General features: G+C 42.3%; 2 protein-coding genes across 7 annotated transcripts in view; one reads left to right on the top strand and one right to left on the bottom strand.

Moving 5' to 3' along the window:
* Positions 1-3,630: 3,630 nt before the first annotated feature.
* On the bottom strand, positions 3,631-24,894 carry LOC110486123 (interleukin-3 receptor class 2 subunit beta). Of its 4 annotated transcripts, none has more exons than XM_021557492.3 (14): positions 22,903-24,894; positions 22,051-22,184; positions 21,660-21,792; positions 21,351-21,511; positions 21,010-21,164; positions 16,900-17,044; positions 13,610-13,745; positions 13,281-13,435; positions 11,816-11,943; positions 11,407-11,590; positions 10,557-10,653; positions 9,840-9,909; positions 9,138-9,226; positions 3,631-9,048 (listed from the first exon to the last, which is right to left on the bottom strand). In XM_021557492.3, exons 2-14 carry the CDS (start codon positions 22,151-22,153, stop codon positions 8,292-8,294), a joined length of 2,313 nt encoding a protein of 770 aa, XP_021413167.3. In that variant the 5' UTR covers positions 22,154-22,184; positions 22,903-24,894; the 3' UTR covers positions 3,631-8,291. The 4 variants fall into 4 exon arrangements, with proteins under 4 accessions (XP_021413167.3, XP_090052319.1, XP_036796661.2 ...); XM_090196193.1 differs by having other exon boundaries at positions 9,138-9,223; XM_036940766.2 differs by lacking the exon at positions 22,903-24,894 and having other exon boundaries at positions 22,051-22,201.
* The window catches only part of LOC110486120 (parvalbumin-7), a 55,695-nt gene continuing 44,665 nt past the window's right edge, over positions 14,358-25,387 (top strand). Inside the window, exon 1 of one of the 3 annotated variants that reach the window (XM_090196195.1) lies at positions 14,358-16,042. In XM_090196195.1, the coding sequence (XP_090052321.1) occupies positions 15,937-16,042 (106 nt within the window). In that variant the 5' untranslated portion in view covers positions 14,358-15,936. Of the gene's footprint in view, positions 16,043-22,076; positions 22,218-25,387 lie in introns of those variants that run through there. The other 2 variants (XM_090196196.1, XM_021557490.3) reach the window with 2 other exon arrangements.

Genomic DNA, 25,387 nt, shown 5'->3' with positions numbered 1-25,387 from the left:
TAGCATACTGTGCTTCGGTTTTCCTGTAGTTGCTATGGTGGGTAAATTATGTGTTGAAAACATGTCCGGTCTTGGCTCTTCTCGTTTTATGTTTTCGGTTGGCTTTGGAACTTGAAAGTGTTGTTTGGAATATTCAAGCCTAACGCTCCTCAATTGTGATCCTTTTTTAATTTGTATAAAGTCTTCGAGGGGGTGGGGGGTGTCCTCTGTGGCACTACCTGGTGGCTCCCGCCTGTCAGCGGTGAGGGTGACCTAGACGAATTGATCCTGTCGAAAATAGAACAAAAGATTTTGATCAAGCCCTTGCATAAGTATCTGTGTGGCGCCACGCACCCCCTACACCTTCTTCACTTTTTATTTTCCTGTTCTTATTTACGACAAAGGATGGGGACAGACTGTACACAGAAAAGCCCCCAAATCCCCACCCCAGACATCACCGACTCTACGTCAACCCAAGCCGCCTTCTCTCTCTCTCTCTCTGTCTATTTCCCTTTATCCCCCCCCCCCCCCCCCTCTCTGCAAACAATAGAACTGTGGTGGTGACAGAGGAATGTGGGACGGAGGAATGTGAGTGTTTTGGGGCAGTTTCATTTCAGCATCTGAACCAGTCTGGAATGTTTGGAAAAAATGAATCACCTCTTTACCTCCAAGCCACTGTCAAGGCCGTTATCTCAATACTAAAAAAAAATACACTACATGAGCACGTTTGGGGGCAGTTTGACCGACACGCATGCACACACACATACACAAACGTCTCTAAACTAAACCCCAGAAGACAGGATGCTGTACCTTGCAAACAGGAAGTAGTACCTTGTGATGGGTTGAAAACACAGGAAGTTCGTATCATCATGCCTGAAATTCTTGCATTGTGTTCTCTGCGCAGACCAAGACACGCACAAGTACACACACACACACAACACAAATGACGAACGACACCCACACTAAAGGCCACTGAAATATTAACCATGAATACATGGTACAGTAACAGTTCCAAAGGTGGTTAGTTGGATGAGCAGATACACACGGTCATACATTTGATGATAAGTAATTTAGAACTGCAGACAGGAATATTTCCCACGAGCCAGGCTTTAGCTGCCAACAGACAGTCAGCCAAATTACAATATTCAAAAAACTGGAGACATAGCACTTATAAGCAGAAACAGGCACGGGCTGGAGAGCAACCAAGATTTACATTTTAAAAAAAAATCTAAATATGAACATACCAATATGTTTTTCATAACTTCTCGCAAAACCGAGTAAGTGACACTGCCCAATTTCAATTCAACTACTTCAGTAAAATGAATTCTCTATAACCAGTATTACATCCAACCATTTAATGCGGATTAATTTCCTGACTGATAGCAACCAATGAATGTCCAGTGAAGTCCACAAAGCATATTGCATGTACAGTAACATCATAAAAGTTACATGACCTACAACATGGTCAGCCAAGTTAACAGCCAAGTTGACATTTTCGGAGCACTTATTAACAACTATTGCTTTAGGACCACAGAGAGTCGCAAAGAAAACAGGAGCTGCCTCCACCATTCCATCACCATTTCAACATCATCAGATCTCTTCTGCTTAGTCCAATACAGGGACAATTAAAACATACAAACAACTATTTAGTCCAATCAAAGTCAACTGAATGTGATGAGGCTGTCCATGGTTCTGATTTATGTGTGCATGTGTGTGCCTGCACAGTCGTGCAAGTAGGCAAACATGTTGACTCACCCAACTTGTAGAGAAACGCCAATGCCATCCTCCTCCCTTCCATGTTGACGAAACGGTCTGTCACTCTGTCATACAGTACACACTTTTATTTGTTGTTGTCCTTGGCTACCTGGCTAAAATGTTATCTCGCTAGCCTAACATCCATTCATGGGCAACGTTAGCTAGTTAACATTAGCCTTCTACATCCTCTCGGGCCAGGGGGCACAACAATGTATGAATTAATGGTTTGATCAGAATCGCCATTATAATCATTGGCCAGCACTGAGAATTAAGTTTTAAAAAATAAAAAAAGTTCAAAACCCTATTTCCATCTATGTTAAATTTCGGAAAGGGCCACTTTTAGCTAGCTAGCTAGCCACCGGCGGACAACAATTCAAGTTTTTCTGTCAACGCTGATTGACAACTTTTTTTATTATTTTTTTTGTTGTCAAGGGCTCGCATGCGTTCTCCAGTAAAATACACATATCCTTTTGCGAGTTAAAGGGAAATTATGAAACACAGATTTCCCTTGACAGACATGAATACACGCTGCCCGACGCATGAAAAAAGTGACGACGGGCTGTTATAAATGCCGACAGACAATTTTTTCGTTGGACATTGAGATCTATTTGTGTCGGTATTGTATTATGTATTATGCGGGAAGTTGCGGTGGAAACGTATTTATGCGCAAAATATTGATATAATACCTATATCGAAGTAGGCTAAACTTGGGAGTCATGGGATGATATCTGTGGCCCTCCCTCCACGACTCGGGAAATGCAGTTTATTAGGCTACAGATTGGTGAAAGTGCACGTGATGAGCTTGATGCTCCTTTCCAATAGATATCGAGGGTCCTATTCTGGTGACATGATGATCGATGTGGCTACCATTTGACAAATAAAGAGAATATCGCTCAACAGCTTTTGTGACGAAACCATCAGTAGAGATGAACATGTGATGGGAACCGTTTAACTTGAATTTTTCATTTGGCGGTACATGGGAATTAAAACGTAAACGTTATTTTGACGTGCACTACTTTTATCTGCAATAAGTCCGTTTGATGGAAACATCTCTGGTGGGAAAATGAGCATATTATTTTATCCAGATTTTAGAATATGTGCATGAAATTCTGTCGCAAATTGGACGGAAAACCTATCTTCAAAGTGCGGCCGAAATTGAACCCTATTCCCTATAGTGATCAATTTTTTCGATGTTCTGTAAACTACGTGATGTAGCCCTCATCTCTACTCAGGTTTTCTGGAATGATGCCAAGAAAAGCAAAAAAAAACGGTCCAATCGAGTAGCATTGTTGAGGCCCTTTGCTTCAATAGGAGCTAAAAGGAAGAAGTAAAGTAAGGTGCCAACTTTATTGGTTAGGCTCGAATCCAGCCATGATATAAGGTGTAATGGGTAGGATCAAGTTCCCAAAAGAGCAAGGTTCTAAAGAGACTGCATAATTCAGAGAAAGCAAGGTGACAAGAGAGTGAGTGAAAGTTAGATACTCTTACTCTAGCGTGAAGGTGGGTCAAGCACATCATAAAACATAAGTAAATGGTTGAAAAAGAAAGGGGGAAAAAAAAGGGGAAGGGAGGAAAGAGGTAGTGCTGAGTGCCCTGACTAGAGGGATTATACATCTCTGATGGGGTGTATGAACAGCTGTTTCTCTCTCACTCCAGATGTATGTCAGGGAGAGGGGCCACAGAGACAAGGGTACACAAGAGGCTTGAATTATCCGAGCATGTACTGTACGTTATGTATATTTTCTATAATATGTGTCTGTAGCAGTGGAGGCTGCTCCACTGGAATGGATGATACCCATGTGTTTGGTACCATTCCATTCAATGCATTTTGGCCATTATTATGATCCATCCTCCGCTAGTTATTTTCCCCCTCAATCTATACAGAGTACCCCATAATGACAAAGCAAAAACAGGTTTTTAATACATTTTTGAAAATGTATAAACAATTAAAAATGGAAATATCACATTTACATTAGTATTCAGAACCTTTGCTCAGTACTTTGTTGAAGCATCTTTGGCAGCAATCCTGACTTGTCTCCCAGTCCCTGCGGGGGGGGGGGGGGGGGGGTCATCATAGCACATCCATCTGGTGACATTTTCCTTTACCTGAATGGAGCATTTGGGGAAGGAAAGTGTGACAGAAAGCTTGTTTCACAACATAATCTATTTGTATGATCGCCTAGAAATAGGCCTACAGCACAAATACAGGAAAACAATTGGCACAATTTTTCATATATCAAACTACTTATCATATAAAGCATAATATAAAATGTATATTATATTGAATATTTCAGAAATAAATAGGACTGACAAATCGTTAACACAAAGTTAAGGGCACCAGATGATCCAACAGGGCATATATAGTGTGCCAAAGACTTAACATTTGTTCTGTGCTGGTGAAGAATTCATAACTTTGGAGAGACGGGATGGTTCTAACACTTTTAGCATTTTTGTCAATTTCTCAGAGATTGTTTGAGCTGCTACATTCAAAATGTGATAGGAACGGCTTCCATCTGTCTGCTACCAATAGGTATAGGTGTTATCTCTCTAAATCAAACAGACAAGGAGTAAAATGCTACAATTTATGTCACCTCCCAGGTCAGTTGTAACAGGGCCTGGGGTGAAATGTAACAGTTAAAAAAATGCAAAAATCATGATATGCAACGAAATATTGAAAGCCTTACTGAGACCATGAGAACAACATTGCCACGTCCCCTTAAGGATAGGACCCTTTTTTTTCAATTTTCACCTAAAATTACTTACCCAAATCTAACTGCCTGTAGCTCAGGACCTGAAGCAAGATATGTATATTCTTGATACCATTTGAAACGAAACACTTTGAAGTTTGTGGAAATGTGAAATTAATGTATGAGAATATAACACATTAGATCTGGTAAAAGATAATACAATGAAAAAAACATTTCACTGTAACAGCTACTGTAAATTGAACAGTGCAGTTAGATTAACAATAATTAAAACTTTCTTGTTCTTGCTACTTAAAATGTCATGCTAATCACATTAGTGCACATTAGCTCAACCGTCCTGTGGGGGGGGACACCGATACCATAGAGGGTAACATTTTGTGCAGCAGAAATAATAAAATAATAATGAAAATCATAAAATGTGTATTCTTTTTTTACGTTCCATTAACTGGCCCTTCTCAACCACTACAACAACATCTGGACTAAACAACAACATCTGGACTAAACAACTGAATGTGGTGTCCCTTATGTAAAAAAAACCTCATGAATTCCACAAGTGAACACGTGTCATTTTCTGTGAAGTTAATGTGATAAAATGTGACAACGTGAGCATGTGAGACATTGAAGGGACATTTGATTATCTGACACAGGTTGCCACGGCAGGAGTTTGCCCTGGGTAAAAAGTAATTGCATTTGGTTTGGAACCGGGCTGCCTCCCGGGCGTGAACCAGGTGCCCCGCTCAACGCCCACGGCGAAGTTGGCTCAAAACAAAAGTGACATACTATAGATTAAGCAAGTGGATGTTCTCAAGACACTTGTTCTATCAGTCGTCAGGACGTCACGATGGTCCCAGATGATCCCAAACCATTATAATAAAGTAATGGTATGGTGGTTTTAAAGTAAGTGGTAAACTGTTCATCTAAAATATAACTCCACCTGGGATTTGACCGTATAACCACTGGATTTGAGGTGTGCTGATCTTCCTGCAGCACCAACATGTCTGGCAGCATTCCTCCTGTGGCAATTTGCATGCCCAGCACCCAGACCTCCTTAGGCTAACCCTGACCCTTGCAGCCATGAGCTATCTTCAATTTTTAGCCACATGATCAAACTTTAGCATTGATAGCGTACATATAATATATCTACACACTGGTTATAAACCTGATAAGTTTGGTGAACGACAAAGCAGGTGATGCTATCTGCAAAATACATTTGGTCAATTTGTTTAATTTCTTACCTCAAAATCATATTTTTTTCAATAAAATCGGCAGTCTATCACAGGGTCTTGCTTCTTCACAATAAATAGTGCACAGTGAGTCACATGATTCTAGCTTGTTCCTGATTAGAGATATTGAGAGTGTTACAACTGTCCTGTGTTACAACCATCCGCGGTCTCTCCTAACTATCCCCGCTATGATAACCTTTCAGAGGAGTATACACTAAGTCTGAGTCCCAAATGGCACCCTATTCCCTACATAGTGAATAAGGAGGCATTTGGGACTCAGCCTTCACTACTGTGTGCCCTTTTCTGATGTGTAACACAGGGGATTTACATATATCTACCTATTCCTGTAGTCGATAGTACGGCACATTTATATACGCGAGGGGAGGTCCTCGGGACTAATCTGAAACACACAGGTTCTCTAACATCAGGGAGTGGAGCATGGGAATAATAGGCAGAGGTATAGTGAACAACCCACAAATATTTGACACCATAATTTCATCTTCAGCTCCAGGCATACATGTTCCTTGGAAGCTCTAGCTCGTACTGATTCCCTATCACAGGACATAAAAAAAACTTTAGGGGACAGACAACTCCTCAATTCTATTCAATATATGCCTGAGCTATGGCATAACACAGATCAGATCAATTACTCGTGTTCACAGAACATGTTGCACAATACTCTCACGAGGGAATGCCAAGGGGAGAAGGAGAGTGGGTCAAATTGGCATATGGGTACTCTTGCCATACACACTTACAAAATCCCCGGATATACTTCAGAATGTGGACTAGCCCAATGTTGCCACTCCCATCCTCCCTGCGCATACCAACCTTCTCATGGTAATGCGACTATGTAGAACAACAAGAACAGCCATGTTAAATACTGAAAGCCACACCCGTAATTACAATCAACAGAGGCACAAGGCTGCATTCATCAACTCAACAGTTCCACCCTGTCATATCTTTCCCCTCGATTTTTGAAATGTGTCCTCACGTTTAACCAAGGAAGCAAAAAGTTTGCCACGCTGACCCTCAACATGTGAGCCCCTCAGGGGTGCATGCTTAGTCCCCTCCTGTACTCCCTGTTCACCCACGACTGCTTGGCTGCGCACAAGTCCAACGCCATCATTAAGTCTGCTTAGACCACCTATAGAGAGGAGGTCAGTGATCTAGCAGTGTGGTGCCAGGACAACAACCTCTCTCTTAACATCAACAAGACAAAGGAGCTGATCGTGGACTACAGGATACGGAGGGCCGAGCACACCCCTATCCACATCGATGGGGCTGTAGTGGAGCGTGATGAGAGCTTCACGTTCCTTAGTTCCACATCACTAAGGAATAAACATTGTCCACCCAGACATTTGTGAAGAAGGTACGACAATGCCTCTTCCCCCTCAGGAGGCTGAAAATTTCAAAAATCAGATCCTCAATGTTCTACAGATGCACCATTAAAGGCATCTTGACTGGTAGCATCACTGCTTGGTATGGCAAATGCTTGGCATCCGACTGCAAGGCGCTACAGAGGGTAGTGTGTATGGTCCTGCCAGGACTTCTATACCAGGCGGTGTTAGAGGAAAACATTTGTCAAAGACACCATCCACCCAAGTCACAGACTGTTCTCTCTGCTACCGCATGGCAAGCGGTACCAATGCACCAGGTCTGGAACCAACAGGACCCTGAACAGCTTCTACCCCCAAGCCATAAGACTACTAAATAGTTAACCAAATAGCTAACCAGACTATCTGCATTCACCCTCTTTGCACTAACACTGTTGCTACTATTTATTATCTATCCTGTTGCCTTGTCACTTTACCCCTACATATATGTACATATCTACCTCAATTACCTCATACCCTTGCACATCAACTCAGTGCTGGTACCCTGTGTATATAGTCAAGTTATCATTACTCATTGTGTATTTATTACTCGTGTTATTTTCTTTCTATATTTTTCTCTCTGCATTGTTGGGAAGGGCCTGTAAATTAAGCATTTCACTGTAAGTCTACACCTGTTGTTTACGGAGCTTGTGACAAATTACATTTGATTTGATTCTGTAACACAACACTTTGCAGCCCGTGGGCCGACCCCTGCTGTAGAACGACAGGAACAGCCACCGGCACTGACAGAGGCATAAGGCTCAACAGTGCCACCCTGTTACACATGTACCATCCATGTGATGTGGTGGAAACCTGGGATTCTGGCCCTGAGTCACCTTACCACCCAGAGAGGAATGGCTTACTGCACTATGCTTCTGTGTTTGTAGTTAGTCCTTACAGTAGAATCCATAGGCCACCTCTGAGTTCAACAGATACACAGTAAGTACAGTGCTGCCATCTGCTGGGCATTGTGAGTAATCAAGGGAGGCTAATGTATGAGGCGCCAACAGTTTTCCCTCCTAGAAATAGAAGTGTTTCTCAATCTCAACCCAGTCTTCGGTGACCACAAATCACTAGTTTTACACGTGGTCCATTCCAACACTAACACACCTGATTGAACTAGCCCAACTAATAATCAAGCTCTTGTGATTAGTTGAGTCAGGTGTGTTAGTGTTAGAATGGATCAAATATTGAGAACAGTGGCCTATAGAGGCCCTCATGTCCTGAGCATGTATTCCAGCATTAGATGGGGTTAGCTAAGTGGCTAGCTGGGACAGTCTGACATAGGGATCCTCCTTGCACTGCTCTTCCTGCCTCCTCTCTCTCCTCCCTGCCTGCTGCTCTTGACTGCCCCCTTTAGGTGGCCCAGAAGACTGCACATGGCCCCAGCCCCCAAGTGCCTGTAGAGCCGGGAGGAAGCAGTACCCAGAGGTATGTAGGGTAGGGTCCACTGGGGGCAAGGTGAAGGGGGTGGTGGTGGTGGGCCTGTACGCTGGAGGAGGGTCTTCATTCTCACTGGGTGGTGAGCAGGTGGACATAGAGCTAGGTTGGGGTGGGAGGAGCTCTGACTTGGGCCATGCCATGATGACGACATTGTTGCCGTTGTTGTTACCAATGTTCTTACTGTCGTTCGTTGTTGATCTGGACAGGCCAGCACTGATCTGAGGCATCGCCACATAGCCCTCACTCGACTCCAAGGGGGATGGGGCAGACCTCTCCGAGGAGGAGGGAGAAGAGGGGTCAGAGTTAGAGAGAGTGTTGTCGGACTCCTCACAGGGAGGCTCCAGACTCAGAAACTCACTCGGCGCCGGTGAACTGTCACCACACAAGATGTAAGGGCCACTGAAGCTGAATCCGGATGAGTCTAGAGCAGGAGGGCAAGATCTGTCCACAGACAACAGAAGTATTGAGGAATAGTTTTGGTCATACTTCTTCCACTCCTCCTTGGTAATGGAATGGAACAGTCCATTGGCCTTTACATCTGGGGTCAACCACAATGGATTATCTGAAGAGCTGCAACACAAGAGTGAGTTACGGCTTAGGGTTGAGCCAGGTCACCGTGTGTACGAGTATTATTTTAGAAGTGTTGGATAGTGTTTTACCAGCTAAAGCTCTCCAGTGTCTGTACGCTGCAGATGTAGGTATTTTCACTTCTCTCACTCTCGGGAAATAACAACCTATCAGGAGACTTCTGGGAAAGAGAGGACATACCATTATCTGTGAATGATGAACTATGAAAGATGGATGCATGGAGGCACGTGCACAGATAGAGGTCTACCTGAGCCCGAGCACCTGCGCCTTTGCCCTTCCACACCCGTTTTCCCTCACACTCGCCCTTTTGGGTGGCGGTATATTTTTTGTATACCGTTTGTCGTTGTTGTTCTGAACCCATTGCCCCCAAGTCGTCGTGACATCGTCAAGTTCACTAGCTAGCAGATGTACATCAATCGACATTCAGAGGCACTATAACTAGCTTGCTTACAATTTTGTAAATGAATGTAAATAGGCCAATGCTAAAACATGTTTACATTTTCACTACAGAGGCTGTTAGTAGGTTATGAATTTTGAGATATGAATTGCCCCTTTTTTCATTTGGAGCACCAGCCCCCTGAAAGGTCTGTGCACAGCCCTGGATACATACATTGTCATTTATAGTGGTTATGAAAAATATTTTTTGTTCACAGTCTAAGACAATTTTTTATTATTATTGAGTGCAGTTGTCATATGGCTGAATAGTCCACAGTGAGATGCTTTGCGAATAATGCTGGATGAATACTCAGCCATTCAGATGTATTCAGACTGACCTTAATGACCTCTCCCAGTGCCTTGCTCTTGAGGGGCGACGGGACAGACACCTCCCACAAGACTAGCCTCCTACAGACAGAAAACGAATGGATGGAATGGATGGGAAAATGAACGAATAGAATGACAGGTAACTGCCAAAATAAAGGATAGGGTGTTGGACCACCATGAGCCAGAACAGCTTCAATGCACCTTGGCATAGATTCTACAAGTTTCTGGAATTATATTGGAGGGATGCGACGCCATTCTTCCACGAGAAACTACATAATTTGGCATTTTGTTGATGTTGGTGGAAAATGCTGTCTCAGGCGCCGCCCCAGAATCTCCCATAAGTGTTGGGTTTTGGGTTGGGTTGAGATCTGGTGACTGAGAAGGCAATGGCATATGGTTTACATTGATTTCATGGTTTACGTTGTTTTCATTCTCATCGTGACCACTCGTGGCCTGTGGATGGGTTATTGTCATCCTATGTAGCCAAAATAATGGTCTGCCCAGCATTTTTATACATGACCATAAGCATGATGGGATGTTAATTGCTTAATTAACTCAGAAACCACACTTGTGTGGAAACACCAATATACACTACTTTGTATTCCTCATTTACTCAAGTGTTTCCATTGTTTTGGCAGTTACCTGTAGTTTAACACTAGTAATAACACAAGGGTGAATTCAAATGATAGAAAAACAATAAAAACAGTTGGAGAAGTCTGAGTAATCACCTGTGACAGGCTGGTATGGTAACATATAGAGTGATGAAGACAATGGCCACCAGTACACTGATGAAGACGTAGAGGAAGGTGGTGATGGACCAGGAAGCTACCAGGAGACATGGGACAAAACATGCATATGTAAGAGTGGAAAATGTAGTTGATGATGATTGATGAGTAATTGATTAGTAGTGTCTGGAAATTCCTGTCTGTCACGTGAACTGATTGAGATGGCGGTTGCTTCAAGAGAACAAAGTCACATTTTGTCAGCTCCTGTATGCTGCCTTCATCAAGTCTAGTCTTAATTTCTTCTCGTTTCACTCTCTGAACCCTCCAAACAGCATGTTACACACATTTCAGTATTATGGTAGTTCAATGATAAAACATCAAATTCATCCAAGCTCATTGTTCACATGAAAGCAAATATCATGACTTCAGATTAGACTAACACATGGAAGCAAAGAAAACGCTCTTCAATACATAATGAAAGTCTCTGTTTTTGAAAACCTTCTTCAAGGGATTTGAACTTTGGTGCTTTTTCATTCAGCATCACATTATAGTTTTTTGAGCTCCACCCTTTTGATATGGATCACATCCCCTCATTTGTACTTGTTTTGTTCAGACTGGTTATCTCTGATGATAAAATATGTTTTCAGAGTTATAGGCCAAAAAATAATAGAAATAGCTTGGTCCAAGTTTGTGCTCTTGCCAACTCCATTGCTGTCATTATCAAGCCATATATAGCAAATGACATGACAATGAATTGGAGTTGGCATGATGGCAAAAAAATCAGGCTAGAATAGAATAATAGAATATTATTAAAAACATGCTTCAACTAGGAGATACAATCTAGGTCCATTACCTGGTTGTGAGGTCCACTCCACTGGGTCGGTCCATTCTGAGGGGGGTCCTTCGAAAGTATCACCCCTTCCCGGGACCACCAGAGCTCTCACCTTAACCAGGTAGCACTCAGAGGGGCGCAGGGACCCCCCCAGGATGGAGAGTGAGAGGGACCCCTGGGAGACATTGATTAACCTAGTATCCTCCTGAAAAAGAAAAGGTTGGACAGAACCAAGTGAGACATCAGTCATCATCAAATGATCTGTTCATGAGATGCTTAAAAAAGCAAGTCTATCTCGCTTGATGAGCGTTCTTTAGATGATGACCTAGAGATTATCAAATGTAATACTGAACATGAAAAGACATTGCTTTTGGATCATCCCACTTCCTGTGAAATTATAGCACAAAAATAGATCAAATACTTATCCTACCTGAGTGTCATTACTCCAGTAGTGCACCTGATAGGTGAATTCAAAATTTGATTTTGGCGGATTCCATTTTAGAATCCAGTTCCCATCTCTCGCTTCTATCTGCACGTGGAGTGGACGGTTTGGACGAACTGTATAGAGAGATACATCAAAAATCAGACATCAAGAAACTTTAAAGAGATTGAACTTGATCTTAAACAGGCTGGTGTGATTATATTCAATCTCTCTCTATCCCAGTCTGCTGTTCCCACATGCTTCAAGATAGCCACCATTGTCCCTATACCCAAGAATGTAAAGGTAACGGAACTAAATGACTATCGCCCAGTAGTGCTCACTTCTGTCATCATGAAGTGCTTTGAGAGACTAGTTAAGGATCATATCACCTCCACCTTACTTGTCACCCTAGATCCACTTCAATTTGCTTACCACCCCAATAGGTCCACAGACGATGCAATCGCCATCACACTGCACACTGCCCTATCCCATCTGGACAAGAGGAATACCTATGCAAGAATGCTGCTCAGCATTCAACACCATAGTATAATCCAAGCTCATCATTAAGCTTGAGGCCCTGGGTCTGAACCCTGCCCCCCTGTGCAATTGGATCCTGGACTTCCTGACGGGCTGCCCCTAGGTGGTGAAGGTAGAAAACAACAACTCAACACTGGGGCCCCACAAGGGCGCGTGCTCAGTCCCCTCCTGTACTCCCTGTTCACCCATGACTGCGTGGCCATGTGCGCCTCAAACTCAATCATCAAGTTTGCAGACGATACAACAGTAGTAGGCTTGATTACCAACAATGACGAGACATCCTACAGGGAGGAGGTGAGGGCTCTGGGAGTGTGGTGTTAGGAAAATTACCTCTCACTCAACATCAACAAAACAAAGAAGATGATCGTGGACTTCAGGACACAGCTGAGGGAGCACCTCCCTATCCACATCGACGGGACAGCAGTGGAGAAGGTGGAAAGTTTCAAGTTCCTTGGCGTACACATCACTGACAAACTGACATGGTCCACCCACACATATAGTGTGGTGAAGAAGGCAAACTGACATGGTCCACCCACACAGATAGTGTGGTGAAGAAGGCAAACTGACATGGTCCACCCACACAGATAGTGTGGTGAAGAAGGCAAACTGACATGGTCCACCCACACAGATAGTGTGGTGAAGAAGGCACAACATCCCCTCTTCAACCTCAGGAGGCTGAAAAAAATTGGCTTGTCACCTAAAGATGCACAATTGAGAGCATCCTGTCAGGCTGTATCACCACCTGGTACGGTAACTGCAGCGCCCACAACCGGAATCAGCAGAAAATTGTGCCTGTGATACCACAATACAAACTCCAGGTGGCAGCACTGATACACAATCACTGAGGCAGTATATATATCATCATTAATTGAGTATCAGCTATGAAATTTTATTCTCCTTCAAATATCACCCCTGTGTCGGAGTGAAAATTACTCACTGTTTTTATGTGTTTTAAACGTTTTGCTGTTGCATGTGGGGATGAGCTCCACCTCTAGCTGTTCTGAGTCTGGGACAGGGAAGGAGCAGCTGTATTTGAGTATTGGACCCCTGGACGGAGCGCTGACCATGGTGTTAACACAGCATTTCTGGGCTCTGGAGAGATGGCGAAAGGGATAGATAGAGAAGAGGGAGGACAATGCTGTGAAGGAGAGTAGACATCCTTGAGACTGAAGTGAACTATTTTGTCTCTCATCCATGGGCACCCACACGTGAACGCATGCACAAACGCACACACACACAGTGCTTTGGCAGCAGATCCTAACTCACGGTGCAGTGTGGTTGCGTTTGCAGGACAGATGGAAGGTAAGGAACTGAGCCAGGTCTCTCTTCACCTCCCAGCTGCATGTCACCACTTTCTCGTCATCCACCACACACTGCGCACTGGAGGGGCCTGGCACAGGGTCTGCGTGAGGGAGGGAAGGGAGGTGAGGGAAAGAGGGAGGGAGGGAGAAGAGAGAGACAGAGAGAGAGTCAATTAGGGAGGACGTGAGTGAACAAAATGGAAGAAGACATTGATGCACGACTGAGCAATGCTGTTCCAAACACATGACATGATGAGATCACAATGCCCTGACACCTCCACATAAATCACACACAATGCTATAAAGTCACTCATAAGAATTTAATTACAAACTCATTACAATCCTATAAAACTAATACATTAGGATGAAGTATGTTTATGTACAATTAATTCGGAAAGTATTTAGACACCATTACTTTTTCCACATTTTGTTACGTTACAGCCTTATTCTAAAATTCATTAAATAGTTTCTTTCTCCTCAATCAACACACAATACCCCATAATGACAAAGCAAAAACAGGTTTAGACATTTTTGCAGACAAAAAAAAAAAATTTAAAAATGAAATATCATATCTTCTTGTGTATGACGCTACAAGCTTGACACACCTGTATTTGAGGAGTTTCTCTCTTTCTTCTCTGCAGATCCTCTCAAGCTCTGTCAGGTTGGATGGGCACAGCTATTTTCAGGTCTCTCCAGAGATGTTCGATTGGGTTCAAGTCCAGGCTCAAGGACGTTCAGAGACTTGTAGGGAAGCCACTCCTGCGTTGTATTGGCTGTGTTGCCTTGTTTCAAGGTGAATCTTCATCCCAGTCGGTGGTCCTGAGTGCTCTCGAGCAGGGCTTCATATTTCCCTCGATCCTGACTAGTCTCCCTTTCCCTGCCGCTGAAAAACATCCCACAGCATAATGCTGCCACCACCATGCTTCACCGTAGGGATGGTGCCAGGTTTCCTCCAGACATGACGCTTGGCATTCAGGCTAAAGAGTTCAATCTTGGTTTCATCAGACCAGAGACTTTTGTTTCTCATCATCTGAGAGTCCTTTAGGTGCCTTTTGGCAAAATCCAAGCGGGCTGTCTTGTGCCTTTTACTGAGGAGTGGCTTCCGTCTGGCCACTCTACCATAAAGGTCTGATTGGTAGAGTGCTGCAGAGATGGTTGTCCTTCTGGAAGTCTCACCCATCTCCACATAGGAAATCTGAAGCTCTGTCAGAGTGACCATCGGGTTCTTGGTCACCTCCCTGACCAAGGCCCTTCTCCCCCGATTGCTCAGTTTGGCCTGGGGGCCAGCTCTAGGAAGAGTCTTGGTGGTTCCAAACTTCTTCCAATTAAGAATGATGGAGGCCACTGTGTTCTTGGGGACCTTCAATGCGGAATACATTTTTTGGTACCCTTCCCCAGATCTGTGCCTCGACACAATCCTGTCTCGGAGCTCTGCAGACAATTCCTTCAACCTCATGGCTTGGTTTTTGCTCTGACATGCACTGTAAACTGTTGGACCTTATATAGACAGGTCTTTCCAAATAATGTCCAATCAATTGAATTTACCACAGGTGGACTCCAATGAATTTAAACATTTCAAGGATGATCAATGGAAACTTGATGCACCTGAGCTCAATTTCGAGTCTCATAGAAAAGGGTCTGAATACTTATGTAATTAAGGTAATTATTATTTTTTTATTACTGTTTTCACTTTGTCGTTATGGGGTATTTTGTGTAGATTAAAACCTGTTAAGGATATGGCAGACATACGCCCCCTTTGGAGAGATTGGGTACCCCTAGTAAACTGGAAAAAAAATCTGTCAAAAATTGCTAATATATGCAAATAAAAATTATTATTGGATAGAAAACACTCTAAAGATTCTAAAACCGTTGGAATTATGTATGTAAGTATAGCAGAACTCACAGGGCAGGCATTCTTCCAAACTAGTTTTTGTGGCCATGAAAGTTGGAGCAACTTTGACGTCATGGCCCCCACCCTTCCCAACCAGTTATGATTCTGGACACTTTCTATCTCTTCCGCTAGATGTCCTCTTTCAGTAGAGCTTTGAATCGTTCAAATCCCGCGAGAATTGACCCTATGGGAGTGAAATTAGTGCGTGCCACGAGAGAATAGGCTGTGCGTATGGGCGCGAATTGGTCCCAGCCATTCCTTTGTTCCAGCACTCAAGAGAAGGGCAGACGATGGCCGATTGAATTGAAGTTTGTTTTGCATGTCTAAAACATCATAAAGCTTGCTTCTGCACTTAGTTTGACCTGTTTAGTCGACATATAATATGTAATTTTGAAGTTTTGATGTGCAACTTTTCCGGACCAGAGGACGTTTTGGGTGCATTTCAGCTGATGTTATTAGCAGTAGCTAATACAAAGACGCAAGACTTGAAACCAAACGATGTATTGGGTAAGTATGAAGCCTTCCAGAACATTCTGAACGAAGACCATCGAAGGTAAGGGAATATTTATGCTTAAATCTGTGTTTCTGTTGACTCCAACATTACGTAGAAATGTAGCTTGGAACTGAGCGCTGTCTCAGCATATGGAATAGTGTGCGATTTCTGTAACGTTAAAAATAAATCTAACACAGCGGTTGCATAAAGAAGCAGTGTATCTTTCTAACTATATGTAGAACATGTATATTTAGTCAAAGTTTATGATGTCTATTTACGTTATCTTGCCGCGCTACATAGATTTCCTGCGGGCATTTTTGAGTAATTTCTGAACGTGAACTCACTGTAAATGGACATTTATGGATATAAATGGCATATTATTGAAAAAAAAAATATGTACTGTGTAACATGTCATATTACTGTCATCTGATGAAGATTTTCAAAAGGTTAGTGAGCGATTTATTTTTTAATCCTGCGTTTGTTGATTGCATGTTTTGGCTATTCAAATGAGCTGTGTCTGGTGGTGGTTTTACATATATATGTGCTATGTTTTCGCCGTAAAACATTTTAGAAATCTGACTTGCTGGCTAGATTAACAAGGTGTTTATCTTTCATTTGAGCTATTGGACTTGTTAATGTGTGGAGGTTAAATATTTTTAAGAATATTTTTGCGTTCCATGCGCCACCGTTTCAGCTGAACGTGGGAGGGTTGATTCCCAATTGGGAACCAGTATCGTAGACAGGTTAATGAGGGGTAAAAAATATTTAATCAGTTTTAGAATAAGGCTATAAACGTAACAAAGTGTGGAAAAAGTCAAGGGGTCTGAATACTTTCCGAAATAACTTTATGTACAGTAGGATTGCCACTCACCGTCCTCAGTCATCCAGGTCACTAGAGAGCTCCACTCACTCCACAGTCCCGTCTTCCCCTTTGCCCTAACCTTGGCCTCATACTGGCAGCCAGGCACCTGAGCTTCAGGCTCCAAACTCAGCTGGGTGTCTTGAACCTCCACTGCCTGCACAGAGAGAAACAGACAAAGACTGTGGTTGAGTCCCAAAAGTAAAAGTAGCTCTCCATTGGGCACATACATCAACTCAACGTCTATTCCACGTTGGTTCAACATAATTCCATTGAAACAGCATTGATTAAACCTGGGTTCCTTTCTTTGTCTCATTCCCTACATAAGTACTAGTGTGAGTCCCCTGGTCTGGACAGTTTAAAGTAGACTTCCTGACATAATCTTTAAATTGCTTTCACCTGTCCTGTAGTTTCAAATCAGTGCAGATGAAAGGGTGGAAACCACTTCAGACTATTGAGACAGAGCCCTGATCTTTATCTGACTTGGTGGTATTGTGTTCTGTACTTCCGCCGTGTGACATCCTCTCAGTCTCAGATAGTGGCACGGTAAACTTTGGTGAGGATTTTGATGTACAAGATGAGCGAAGCAGGAACATGGACGTCACCAGGACCTAGCCCCGAATGATTTTCGGTCAGCCCCGAATCTTTCGCGCTACTGCAATGGTGAAAAACAATGGTAGTATAAGGAAATCAGTCAATTATAATAAATTCATTAGGCCCTAATCTATAGATTTCACATGACTGGGCAGGGGCGCAGCCATGGGTGAGCCTGGGAGGGCATAACTGCTCTTAAATACAAGTAAAACTAAATGCATGCTCTTCAACCGATCACTACCTGCACCTACCCGCCTGTCCAACATCACTACTCTGGACGGCTCTGACTTAGAATACGTGGACAACTACAAATACTTAGGTGTCTGGTTAGACTGTAAACTCTCCTTCCAGACCCATATCAAACATCTCCAATCCAAAGTTAAATCTAGAATTGGCTTCCTATTTCGCAACAAAGCATCCTTCACTCATGCTGCCAAACATACCCTTGTAAAACTGACCATCCTACCAATCCTCGACTTTGGCGATGTAATTTACAAAATAGCCTCCAATACCCTACTCAACAAACTGGATGCAGTCTATCACAGTGCAATCCGTTTTGTCACCAAAGCCCCATATACTACCCACCATTGCGACCTGTACGCTCTCGTTGGCTGGCCCTCGCTTCATACTCGTCGCCAAACCCACTGGCTCCATGTCATCTACAAGACCCTGCTAGGTAAAGTCCCCCCTTATCTCAGCTCGCTGGTCACCATAGCATCTCCCACCTGTAGCACACGCTCCAGCAGGTATATCTCTCTAGTCACCCCCAAAACCAATTCTTTCTTTGGCCGTCTCTCTTTCCAGTTCTCTGCTGCCAATGACTGGAACGAACTACAAAAATCTCTGAAACTGGAAACACTTATCTCCCTCACTAGCTTTAAGCACCAACTGTCAGAGCAGCTCACAGATTACTGCACCTGTACATAGCCCACATATAATTTAGCCCTATCAACTACCTCTTTCCCAACTGTATTTAATTTATTTATTTATTTTGCTCCTTTGCACCCCATTATTTTTATTTCTACTTTGCACATTCTTCCATTGCAAAACTACCATTCCAGTGTTTTACTTGCTATATTGTATTTACCTTGCCACCAAGGCCTTTTTTTGCCTTTACCTCCCTTCTCACCTCATTTGCTCACATTGTATATAGACTTGTTTATACTTTATTATTGACTGTATGTTTGTTTTACTCCATGTGTAACTCTGTGTTGTTGTATCTGTCGAACTGCTTTGCTTTATCTTGGCCAGGTCGCAATTGTAAATGAGAACTTGTTCTCAACTTGCCTACCTGGTTAAATAAAGGTAAAATAAAATAAAATAAATAAAATAAATAAGCCTACCCACTGGGGAGCCAGGCCCAGCCAATCAGAAAGATTTTCCCCCCACAAAAGGGCTTTATTTCAGACAGAAATACTCCTCAGTTTCATCAGCTGTCCGGGTGGCTGGTCTCAGACAATGCCTCAGGTGAAGAAGCCGGTTGTGGAGGTCCTGGGCTGGCATGGTTACACGTGGTCTGCGGTTGTGAGGCCAGTTGGACGTACTGTCAAATTCTCTAAAATTATGTTGGAGGCGGCTTATAGTAGAAATAGTAGAAAACTTAACATTACATTTTTCTGGCTGTGTTTAACTCGATCTTCTCTAAATTGGATTAGCTCGGCCAGTTAGCCACACTTACTTACAACATTCAAGAAGATCAAAATCCATATTCCCATGAAACTGATTGGGATTAAATGGTTGGCATGCATGCAGCATGGACGTTTAACCTGTAAAACGCGAAGAATTATAAGTTTACGATTGACAGTGATGATGGCCTAATTTATAATAAGGTAAGTCTAATTTGGTGTTTTAGGATTTTCTGAATGAAAGGTTTCATGTTGGTACCAACTTTCATTCAGAAATGGCTTAATAATCATTTATAAAATGGTGCTCCAGGAGGCTACCTAAAAAAAATAGCACTGGTTATTATAAACGTGAAGCAATTGCCATGTGTGGTCAACTGATCCCCCCCAACACCGTTTTGATTGGGACAGGTTCCTTGTGCTGTTTTGGGACAAGCATGGGAACTCATCTTGATAAATCAATCAATGTCAGATTTTTTGTTTTCACCAAATCTCCGTTTGGATGTTAGGTTACAATTATGCAGGGTAATGTTAGCTAAGTTGCGGTGAGTGCTCATGGTCATTAGTCTAGCATTTAAAAGCATTGCAGATGTTCTCTACACACATACACTAGACCTATAGCCTACCTGTTGAGCTACGCTGATATTTTCCTCAACTTTCCAAGACTTTTCTGATGCATTTCAGTCACTTAGCCTACTGATGTGAATACACATTGTACACTATTCAAGTCATTTGACATATTTTTTGATCTTGTTTAAAAAAGGCCATGCAGTAAGGACTACATTGTTTTAATAACAATATAGCTGAAACCACTATTGGCTTCATTGACTTACTGAATTTATGCTAATGTCATTTTAGGCTAGGCTACTAGCTGATATATTACTTTAAATATTACTCTAACAGTAGGCCTTCCTATACAATAACAATTGCGGGGAAATTCTGTTTAAATACGTGAGTGCCACTGAAAAGTGGGTGTGCTATAGTTTCCTACTCTTATTGTAGGCCTAAGATCTGTGTATCCACTCTTTTCATTGGCCTATGCTATGTGTTGCATTTAAGATATGGGTTGTTTGACATTTACATATTGAGATCACAAAAACAGAGTAGCTTGACATTTTGATCATTTGTGTGGTATAAAAAAAATATATTATTGGAATGTCTCCAGTCATGTAAAATTATAGAATTATCATTAGAATTACAGGAAATGATTTCAGAAAATTCCTTATTTTCTCACACAAACCCCTCAGCCCCTGGTGTTCAGGACTGAGCCCCCAAATGTTATGAAACTCTGGTGACACCACCGGGCAGGAAGCAGAGGGGTTGTAAATGAAGGATTCTAAAGAAGTGATTAATGAGCAAAACTACCCTATGCTTGTGCTTGTTTTGCGTGGGATATCTCATGCCATGATGAATAACCATGAGAGTTAGCATGTCTTTTTACAAGAGGGTCGGAAAACATAAGCAATATGTTAACTAACAGTCCTCCTACACTCTTAGAAAAAAAGGTGATATCCAGAACCTAAAAGGGTCCTTCAGCTGTCCCCATAGGATAACCATTTTGGGTTCCAGGTAGAACCTGGAAGAACCTTCCACATGAAACCCCAAATAAATCTAACTGGAACCCAAAAGAGTTCTAACTGGAACCAAAAAGGGTTCTCCTGTGGGGACAGCCAAAGAACCCTTTTGGAACCCATGTTTCTAAGAGTTTGTATTGTATTTATGAATATTCAGAAGCACATGTCTTAGATGAACAGGAGTCTTTGAGAGCACATTGTATGTTAACCTGGTCCCAGATTTGTTTGTGCTCTTGCCTGCTATCCGTGACAATGAGTGATAGGGAATTGGCAATATATAGCACAAACAAGATATGGCACTCAAGCTAATTGTTTGTTACTCAAGTACATACTGTCCAGTCATCCTGGTTAGACCTCCTGTAGTTGACCTGATAGTTGAGAGTGGGGGTCAGGAGGGACGTTGAGCGATAGGGGCTTTCCCAGTTGAGCAAACGGCCCCCTCTCTCTACAGGCTGCTGTGATAAATGGACTGGTGGACGCACCCTCACTGTAATACACAGAGGCACACACTGTCAAAAACAAATCAACACATAAATTAATAGTCAAATATAGATACAGGATCCTATATATTTGGTCATCTGCTAGCTAACTTGTAACTAAAATTAAACATGTAGATGTAAAATGATTGAGAAGCAATGATTTATGACAGGGGTCCTGTAATGTTTAAACTCACAATTCTTAGACAGAAGCAGGGCAGGGGGACAGGAGGTGTTGAAGAAGAAGACATGGTTGGTATTGATGCCAAAGTCACGAGTGTTGTACTGACACTGGGCGGTGAGCTTGCCGTTGTTGGCATTCAATGCTGGCTGACCGTAGGGTTTACACAGGGACTCACTGGAGGGACAGAGAAAGAGAGGGGAGAGAAAGCGAGAGAAAGAGATAGAGAGAGGCATGAGTTAATTGAGTACATTGTTTCTCGGTGTCCACATTTTCCTTATCCCCTCCCTCCCTCTTTCTGTCCTCTCATCACTTCTATCCTTACCGGTTCTCAGTGTCGTCCCAGTAGTATAGGGCTAACAGGGCTTGTGAGGAAGCGTGTGGACTCTCTTCCCAGCTGCAGCGGACGTAGGAGCTGTAGTCATTGTAGCAGCGCAGGGACTCAAGCACAGGGGACACTAAGGAGAGAGGGAGTGGGAAGAAGGATATATACATAGAATTGGACCGCATTGTGCTGTATGATGTAGTGTACAGTTCTCTCTATAGGGCATAAAAATACATTTCCAAGTGGGTGGCAGTGTTGTGATATTGTCTCAGTATTAATAACACTTTCCATAATGTCCACAATTAAACATTTAACCATATGTCCACATTACACATTTTGTTGTCATCGATATCTGCTAAAAAAAAAAGAGACTTTTAGACTTAAACCCTACCATGATATTGTTTGTTCTCCTGGATTGTGCAGTGGTCTTTTCCATTATAGCAGAGGAGCAGGAGAGGGAGAAGTGATCCACAAGACATCCAGAAGATAAGCATGTTTCCTGGGGAGCGCAGGAGGACAGGTCCCCTGGAGCAGAAGAACATGGGCAAGGGTCAGTAGGTGGGTCTCAGTAATTAACCTTCCAGATCTAGACCATCCTGGGCCCACATTATGTGGACTGACTGCTATATCTGTCAGGGTTCAGAGAAAAATGGCTCAGATACAAAAAGTCTCTCTCTCTCATGCGCACACTAATATCATAATTCTCAAAATTACACCATTACCACTCACTTCCCTTACAGTATATTCTTCACTAAGTGACTCTGATGTTCCTCACACCATCCACTGTGACCACACATCCGTTCTTCTCACCCTTGTTAGCTTTCTCTGTCTGAATGTGTTCCAAATGCCCCTCTATTCCCTATATATAGTGCACACTACCCTATGGGACCTGGTCAAAAGTAATGCACTTTATAGGGATTATGGTGGTATTTTGGACGTCGCCTCTGTCTCTTATGACAGTAGTATTGTCTTCATTGTAATGTCATTTTATCAGGCACAGACACTTTGGAAGAGAAGAATTAAAACGAAGTGACAGACAGTTGTGACTGTAGTGGTGTTGAGAAATCCCCCTCAGATACAGTGTGTGTGTGTGTCTGTGTCTCTGTGTCTGTGCATGCATTTAATGATAAACATTCTAAGAATACATTGTGGGATAGAGGTTAAAATACAAAAGAGATGGTAAGAATCCCAAAAAATGATCACTTATATGTAAGCTTATTTATACAACTTAAGTTATTCTCACCTAGTCTCCTCTTAAGTGTTCAGTGAATTCGGTAGTCCTATTTCCAAGAAGTTATGGTGTGTGAGGAAATGTCAAGACTCAAGCCAGATCTGTTCTGTCTGTAGCCTCAACTTTATCTGCTTCCTCTTTTCATGCGGCTGTTTACCATGTGGTCATAAATGACACTTAATCAGCATTCAGCTCCATCACAGTGTGATCAGTGTGCTCCTGGTGAGCACAACACATTGAAAAAAAAAAACACTTTTCAACCAGAAATACATCTTTTCAACATCTTTTCAACCAGAAATACATATTTTCAACATCTTTTCAACCAAAAAGGCTTCTTTTCAACATCTTTTCAACCAAAAAGGTGTCTTTTCAAAAGTTTCAACATCTTTTCACATCTTGTGCTATAGTATGGAAAGGAAATGCTGCCCTGAGGGTAGTATAAGTAGCATAGTAGGTATAGTATGCATGAATTATGAATATCACTTTCACACAATTTATTTCAAACTAACTTATTCTTCCTTTTCTGTCATCTTATAATTGTCTTGTTGTTACACAAGGGTGAGACTCTAGCCCAGGTATTTTATGAGTGATGGGGATTTCCAACGAGGTGCTACTAAACAGTGTGAAAATTGATCAATGAAGTATCTTAGTTGGTTGAGGCAGTGGCATGTCATTACAGCAATTGATGCATCACAAATGGCACTCTATTCCCTATATAGTACACTACTTTTGACCAGAACCCTATGATTCCTGGTCAAAAGTAGTGCACTAAATAGGGAATATGGTACCATTTGGGATGCAAACAATTGATGTCATTTAGGTCCCTTTGGCATGCCAGGACTGCACTTCAGTAGCAGAGCAAATCCACCGTATAATACACCGGTCCTTAGCTAACGCACAGACAGACAGGGAAATGCCTGAGTCTGGATGCTGTGTCAAAAATGGCACCCTATTCCCTACATATTGCACAACTTATGAACAGAGGCCTATGGGGTGCCATTTGGGACGGAGACTGGAAACGGTGCTGGGCTGCTAGAGTAGCTTATCCTGCTCCCTGTGGCGTGAAGGAAGAGGCACAATATCTGTAGAAGAACTCATGTCTAGTCCCTAGCAGGGTAATGATTTGACTCTGTTAAGTGTATGATACTCACATAGACCACTGATGAGGTTTATAAGCGGGCTCAAAAGGCCAAAACCAACAATCGAACATCATTACTGTGACACAACACAGAAAAAACATGATTTTGCGGTAAGAAAGACATTTTTTTGGACCAAATTTACATTGGCATCATCTGCCTTGTCGTTCAATTCACAAAATGTATACCAGGTTTATAACCAGTGTGTGTAGATATATTTGATGTAGGTTAAAAAAATATGGAAAAAATATGTGGTTTTGGAAAACTTCACGTGACATTTCACATGTGAATTTACGTGTTTTTAGAACACTTCACATGTGAAAACGTGTTTTTGGACAATAAAAACAGTGTCTATTAACAGTGTTTTCATCTTACATATTTGACACACCTGACTACATTGTGTATTTATACAATAATTATTATTCAATATGTCATCATCTGGGATTTGAACTCACAACTGCTTGGTTCACGGCATTATGATATTTCTGCTAAGCCACCACACCTGTATTGCTACACTTGAGTCATATACTCAAGAAAAACTATACTACTGTGTTTATCATAGTGATTCAGGGGAAACATTAAAACATAATAATATGGCCCACCAACATTAGAGAACTATACAGAAAACCGAGAGATTGCTGAGATAAGTAAATTAAATCAATGTTGAGAGAATAGTCAGATTAAAATGAGAACTATTTTGAGTTGGATGACCGTTTAAAACGATTTTTTCCCAATGGCCTCTCACGGTCCCCGCTCTCTCCTGCCTTTCCTCCGGTGAGACTGACCAGAGCGAGGGGACACGGTCTTCCACCTGATGGCGAAACTCGAGTCGCACCGCATCTGCCTCATGCACAAATTCTTGTAGTTCCTATGACCAGAGAATGTGAAATATTCCTTAATATGAAAATCAACACGACGAGCTGCTAATAATAATAATTTTAAAAAGCAGGGCTATCATTCATTGCAGCTGCATCTCGAGCGGAAGTACGGAGACGCGCGTTTTGTAATATTGTTGAATAAAAACAGTGTTGAATATAAACTTAAACATGAACTCACTCATAAAAACAACAGTTGTTTGCTGTATTCGTTGACAGTCTCTCTGTGGTCATGAATTGAAAAGTTATTCAATCTTACGTAGGCTAGTAGCCTATTAACCTTGGCACAGTAGTTGCACTCGATTTAGTCACAGATTTGCCGGTCCGCCGGGTTGGCGGAGTTTGTCTCATGGGAACACTTTGCTAGCCGGTGCGCAGGACTTTTGAATCAAGTGCATCTACTTGCAACATATCAACACGGTTTTAAAAAAGGAGCGCAAGCCTTTATCGTTCGTTGGTTTTTCCACAATAAAATACTTGGTGATC

This window comes from Oncorhynchus mykiss, chromosome 13, assembly GCF_057628025.1.
Source record: "Oncorhynchus mykiss isolate SJ-2025 chromosome 13, ASM5762802v1, whole genome shotgun sequence".
NCBI classification, from domain to species: Eukaryota; Metazoa; Chordata; class Actinopteri; order Salmoniformes; family Salmonidae; genus Oncorhynchus; species Oncorhynchus mykiss.
This window is presented reverse-complemented; position numbering and strand designations above follow the sequence as displayed.